At 37.4% G+C, this 6,685-nt stretch overlaps 1 protein-coding gene across 4 annotated transcripts; it reads left to right on the top strand.

Moving 5' to 3' along the window:
* LOC103709156 (autophagy-related protein 101) lies at positions 1–5,035 on the top strand. Of its 4 annotated transcripts, none has more exons than XM_008794380.3 (9): positions 1–280; positions 402–471; positions 799–835; positions 1,168–1,253; positions 3,265–3,360; positions 3,959–4,118; positions 4,254–4,416; positions 4,573–4,664; positions 4,791–5,035. In XM_008794380.3, the coding sequence occupies exons 2-8, from the start codon at positions 439–441 to the stop codon at positions 4,652–4,654; spliced, it is 657 nt and encodes a 218-aa protein (XP_008792602.1). In that variant the 5' UTR covers positions 1–280; positions 402–438; the 3' UTR covers positions 4,655–4,664; positions 4,791–5,035. The 4 variants fall into 4 exon arrangements, with proteins under 4 accessions (XP_008792602.1, XP_008792603.1, XP_008792604.1 ...); XM_008794381.3 differs by having other exon boundaries at positions 1–319; positions 416–471; XM_008794382.3 differs by having other exon boundaries at positions 1–329; positions 416–471.
* The last annotated feature ends 1,650 nt before the right edge of the window (positions 5,036–6,685 follow it).

Here is a 6,685-nt window from a genome sequence, read left to right as displayed (position 1 = left end):
ATTACTCTTTTTGCGGCAACGCAACTCTTCCTTTCCCTTTGCTGCAAGTGCCCGCAGTAGGGCGACTTCATCGTTAACACGTCGCGCTCCATTCCATATCCCGTTCGATTTCCCCAACTATTCATATTCTCTGGCTTTTATGCGATCGATGAGCTAGGGTTCCAAAGTTTTCCCCAGGCCCTAGATTTCTGCGTGCGTCGCCGCGGAGAAAACCCTCAACCATCCTTCTCCCCCGACTTGCTGCCCACTTTCGAATCGAGAGATTCGTCTTCTTTCGATCGTGGGATCCCGACTTTGTCTTTCCCTCTCTGGATCTAACGTGCGTTTTGGTATTTTTCTCGTTTAAACTTTTTTATTGATCCAAAGTCTTGGATTTGGTGGTCTCTTTTTGTGATTCCAAGGTCGTCTGGTCCAGAGCGAAAGCTTGAGGGAGACGCCATGAATTGCGAAGTGTGCGAGCTTAAAGAACTGGTGAGATTCTGCTCTTGGTTCGATCTACGCTATATTTATAACCAAGATTTGATTTTGCTTATGCCGTTTCCATTGGAACTCTTAATTAAGTTGCCTCTAATAAGAATTGTAAATTCTCTCTCTTTTTTTTAATGGTGTTTCTGTCTTGCTATTTGCATAAATCGCTGGTGAAATATCTCTGTTTCTAGCTTTATCGGTCTGTGTCGTGTTTTGGAGGAAAGAAATGATTCTGCTTACTTTTTAGCGTGACCATTCATTGCGTTGCAAGTATAATTTTTGTTACAATTTTTGTACTTTGCCGACCAGTTGTAAAATTTTTGGATGTAGGAGGTGGAGTACTTTGAGATCCGAGAAGTCTTGCGCTGTAAGTGAACTACTTTCAACTGTTGATAACCATATGTACCTACTTTTCTTTTATATCTTTGTTGATCGTTATAGTTTTACTTGACGCAAAAGAATGAAAAACGGACAGAGAATTTTCAATACAACATTAGTGCCTCACAGGTTCTCTTTTTTTTTTTTGGTTTCATTCAGTTCCTCAAAGCTGCCTCTAATTGTGCTATAGAATGCTTGACTTACACATTAGTAGTGCCTTTCATCTTTCCTAATTGCTGTGTTTCTTAGTTCCCATTTTTCACTAGATTTTCCCAAGCGCATTACATTTCTTTCTGATTAAATGTGTGAAGCTGTCTGCAGGTATTCTGCACACTATTATATTTCACAGGGCATTAGGTCTCATCCGGCCAAAAGATATCGACTGCGAACTTTTTGAAATCACTTATGTAAGTAGTGGTTAAACCTTCAATAGCTGCTCACACTGAATGGAATTTTTAGAGTTGCATGTAACTGATTGTCATTCTGATGCATCTATTACTATGAATTTGTTGAAGGTTAATGGTATTTCATCATGTTTGCACATTCAAATTCTCTTGTGAGGTTCTCTGGGCAAGTATTACAGCTTGCAGTCTTTAAAATAATTGTCTGATTTGCAAAATTATTTCTTCCATCTAATATTTTCTTCTATAGATTCTTGAGCTGCACTTTAGTCACTTTTATCACTTAAAGAAACACATGATTAAGAAAAAGAACTTGGCATTTGGACAAAATAGCAAATATTCTAGCTCTTCTCCCCTCCCCCCTATTCAGGGTGTTTGACTAATTTCAGATGCTGAAATTAGAATATTTCCAATGCTTCCTCCCAATGGAGCATATAATAGAGCATTTTTGTACTTTTGTTAATGCATTTGAATACTTTTTAGTTGTCATAATATCTTGGCAGATAAAATTGTCAATTCTTGATCTTAAATCATACAAGAAAATGGCGTCATAAGCATGTGTAATATTATTGTCCCTCATGATGATAATGTGAAACAGCAGTTGTTGTGAAGATTTACATGCATGCCCGCACACACAAAAAGGTATGTTGAAATTTTTGCATGATTCTTGGTCTGAAAGTCTCATGATTCAACTATACTTCTATAGTTTGGGCTCCATCTCATGTGCACTTATTTTGTTATGGTAGATTAAAATTAAGAAAGAACTTTCAAGTTTGCAGCATGGAAACTTTAATTTTCATCCTCTGCCTTTTTATGCCATACCTAATGATTTTGTCATTCTAGTGAAACTTCTGCATGTTTGACTATTTTAATTGAAAAATACCAGTTCTTAAATGAAACAGCTTGCTTCAACAAGTTTTGTTCAGAAAGTGGTTCAATACCTGCATGCAATTTGAAGTATCAGACTGTTACTTAAGGCCCTGTTAGGATTCTGGACCGATAAGATCTTCCCGCAAAGAAAGCTTATGTAAAAACACATTGGAATTGAGGTCTCTAGATGAGTTTGTGGAAGCTGGAAACAGAACTAATCCATGCCTTTAGGGATAACTAAATACTTTCCTTTAATTTCTTTGTTTTTGCATTTCTTAGGGATTGTATACGGGCTTATGTTTCTATTCTGGGATTTCTGGATTGTTGTCCAGCTTGTATTGGGCTGCATGGTCCCCTAATTTTTTCCTTTCTTTATAGGCTTCTCCGACCAACCTTCTCAGGCTATATTGGCTGTGTTCTCTCGTTTCATCTTAATGAAATATTGGTGGGATTTACGCACCATATTGCTCAAAAATAGGATACCTGAATCCTTTTGCCAGGATGATTTAACTTATCCCTATTTTTCAGGGATTGATTTTGCTGTGGCTGCCTGATCTCTTTTAACTGCCCCACTTCTTATGTATCTTTAAAACAGCAATGTTGCCTGAACGGTCTGATCAGGCTGATAATATCTTCCCGCATCCAAAGATGGCTTAAAAAGATAAGATATGTTGGCTGAAATGAAACTTTTTGTTGGAAATAAAGTTTCTTCTGTACTCACTTTTGAGCTAAAATTGCAATCACTCTTTGATGCATGTTTTACCAATTCTATTGCTTTACATTTGCCACTGAGTTTTCAATTCTTATACTTACCAAGAGAAAGGCATGTGTTATGGTGCACCATACTGTCGAATAGAGTGACGACAAGGATGAGTGCAATGTCTATTGCCTAGTCTACTAAAAAAAAGCATCCTTCTGGTACATATAAAAAATCTCTGGTATCTGGGATTTTGGGTGAACATTTTATGAATCAGCTAATTAAACTTAACTTTGTGGCTTGTGAAGATTCCTGTGTTCTCTTGTCTATGCTTCTAAGAATTCTAGCATGTTGAATTTCCACTGTTCCTTATTTACACAGTTACATGTTTCATTGTACTTGATGTTTGTTGAAACCAAACCTGCGTAAACTTAGAATACTTTTGTACAGGTACAATGTGGAGATGCTGAAGTAGAAAGGAAAATTGAGGAAAAGATTGGTGAGTTCATGAATAAAGTGGAGAAACATCCAAACAGGAAGAGCCAGGTTTGTGTTTTTTTAAATTAAATTTGATTTCTATCTCTAAGTAACAATGCATATCTTAGGAAAGCTATTTTCTAGCAATCTGAGTCTATCCAAAGTCAGTGAATTGAGCGATTGGCATATAATAACAGGCTTTTTTGTTTTATTGTTAGCTGTGTCTTTCACTCCCTTATTATCATTTAATATGAAGAGATCATTACTGTGAGACATTGACCTAAGATGTCATTCATTTGAATGACGTCTATCTATTATTTTGACTGCTAGCAACTATGCTTGGTGCCTATTGAGAATTCTGTAAAATATTGTACCAGCTATATGACTGTTGGAGCAATTTATACGTAAATCATGCCCTTTTACTCGTTTAAGTACAATCTTGAATTTTAGTTATACATAAAAAGTGTTTAACATCCTGCAGTTTTCAACTAAGGTTGCCAAAATGTTATAAACAAGTAAACTGTTCTACAGCTAAGTGAAGTTGTCTGTCTCCTTTTGAGTTATGCGTGCATGTTGTTTTCATTATCTGTGAAGATACAGTATATCTGGATTCTATGGATGCCTTCCCTAGTTTCCTTCAATCTTACCTATAACAATGATTGTGCAGATATGTCTATCTTTCTACGAGATCAAGAACAAGCAGGCTACATGGTTCAGCAACAAAGTTGAGCGCCTATATTGGGAGCAGTGGTATATTAATTTGCATGTGATTAATCCCAAAGCACAGGGCAAGTCTCATCACAATAAAGCAACCACAGATCTTGGAGGTAGAGCCTCTTTGTTTGATTTACTAATATCATTAATGGCATCTTTGCTTCTTTTTTTTACATGTCCCATCTATTCATTTTGTAAGATAGCTGCCAATTTTTATTATGGAGATGCTTGCTGTCCTTTGATTTTAGGAGGAGCTTTGGAAGAGAGGACCTCACGACGTGCTGCACTGGAGTCATCACTCCGTGAAGTCTTGTTTCAGATAATAAGATTTGTCAATGAGAAGAAGGATCACTTACCTCCAATACCAAATCAAGAGGGTATATCATTTCCATATGAAATCACAATTCTGAGGTATGTGTTCATCTTTATCTCATATTTTTATTGTAGCAGCAAAAATATGACTTCCGTATTAGATGTTTTTGCTTGACATCATGTTGTACCTAATTTCTCTTCTTAAAAACTTCTCTACATATTTCATTGATTAATTTTTCCCATAATGCTGCCCAGTTCATCGGATTCTCCCTTTGGGTGGCACACGGATGTGCTCAAGAGGATGTTACAGACTGGGCATCCAACCATGATCAGCTGACCATATACGTGTAAGCTCTCATTGTTTGTCATATTTGTGTGCTATCTTAATTGTTCTCCCGCAATATGCTTTTCAGATTGAATCTGTTGTAAAAAGAAATATTAGCACATAAACACCATTTGTGCATCTGATCCAGGATTTTGTGGAATACAGCTGACATTGGCTGGACTTAGGTTTCCCGAGGGGAGGTTTGGCATCTAAGAATTGCTTTCTGATCTCAATACTTCTGTACAGTCTCTGGAGTTTTAGTCTTGTATATATTGGACATAATATATAAAATAAATGAGCTATGAACGAAAAGCAATTGCATGCATGTTCATGACTGATAGCTTTCAGCAATTTCTTACACAATATATTTACTAAACCAACCTTTGGAGCTGAGTTGGTTGCTTACTGATTTTGAGAGTGTATTTTACTCAGCATCTGCTGGCATGATGAAATTCGTCATCATGGACCCAGTCATGCTGTATGCAGTGATAATGCTTATTTTGTTTTCCTCTGGCCTCAACATGCATCAAGCGAGTTTCTCTAAATGAAAAACAAAAAAAAAATCAAGTCGGGAGAACACATTGATTCCATTTATCTGAGATGCTGTTTGCTGAGTTTTGTTAGAAGTTCAGTGGCTCGGTCACATCAAGTTGTAGGAATTTGATTCGAGAAGATTGGTATGATGGTCAGCTATAGTCGGTTTGTTTTCAACACTGTTGGAAAGTTTGCACCTAAGGGTTTGTTTGAAAATTCCTACAGGATTGGACTAAAATATAGGATTCATAGATTGGCGTCTATTTAAGCGTGATCTTATATCAACCAAGCATCATCTAGCCCAAATCATATGAGAAGAATAAAAAAAAGGTATTTGTAGGTTTTTTTCTTCTTTTGTATTTCAGAGGTTAGGATCTGGGCTGAATTTGGATAGGCCTAGATGGGCCAATCCGATTTTCATAGGATTTTCAGCTCAATCTTATATGAATATCTAAATATTTGTCTTATGTCGGCACTGCTTGAATAACAATTCTCTGTGTTGGTGCCAAAGTTGTCAAATTTGGTTACTGCAATGCTGGGAATTTTATGCTTTAGATTCTGGATTGCTATCATTGTTGTCATCCCTAGGAGAAAAATAATAGCTAACAAAAGCTTCACACCTGAGGTGCCTAATGACACAAACTTGCAATGCCGATGGTTGGTTTATTTCAGAATCCAGGTCCTATGTTAGCTAGCTTGTATTAACTCCAATCACTTGCCAAAGCTTCGTTCTTCCAAGTGATGGGGTCTTTTCTTAAACAGTGGAATTTGAAGGGGGAGTCAATGTGTTTTACACTGCTGGGGCAGCTAGAAACCTCTGGCCAAGTGTTTGATTACTGTCACATTGATGGGATAGGTAGATAACTTGAGCCAAGGTAGATGATTAATGTCACATTGCAGCTTTATTACATGAAGACGAGAAGTCAATGCAGACATGGTTCCCACAATAATCATGATTCTTTGCGGTGTGCATGCATCGCAGAGTACCATACAACTCTCAATAGCAGCATCAAAAGACGGACAGTTATAAGATAACACACATCATATATAATAAGATACGTGCTTGTGAACCATCTTGTTCGATGGATGTCCATCTTTTGGTGGTAGCTATTGAGGAATGCAGAGCACTCTGCAGTGGGTCCTCATGCACCATAAAAGATCTGTGCTTTTTTTGCGGTGTGCAAATGCATCGCAGAGTACTGTGCAGCTCTGTACAGTACCGTACAGCTCTCAATAGCTGCTATCAAGAGATAGACAATTGTCAGACAATACATCATATATAATGTGATACATGCTTGTGGACCATCTTATTTGATGGCCGTCTATCTTTTGATGGTAGATATTAAGAATCGTACAGTACTCTGCTCATGGCGGATCCGTGCTCTTTCCTAGTCATGGGCACTAGGTGACAAATGAGCCAGTCAAGTTCTGATCAATAGAAAACACTGGCTTCTCCGCAGCAACTCCCTTCAAGAAATACTTTAGTAATTTTGCTAACAGTAATTTGTA

The sequence above is a fragment of the Phoenix dactylifera genome, chromosome 16 (genome assembly GCF_009389715.1).
Source record: "Phoenix dactylifera cultivar Barhee BC4 chromosome 16, palm_55x_up_171113_PBpolish2nd_filt_p, whole genome shotgun sequence".
NCBI lineage: Eukaryota > Viridiplantae > Streptophyta > Magnoliopsida > Arecales > Arecaceae > Phoenix > Phoenix dactylifera.
This window is presented reverse-complemented; position numbering and strand designations above follow the sequence as displayed.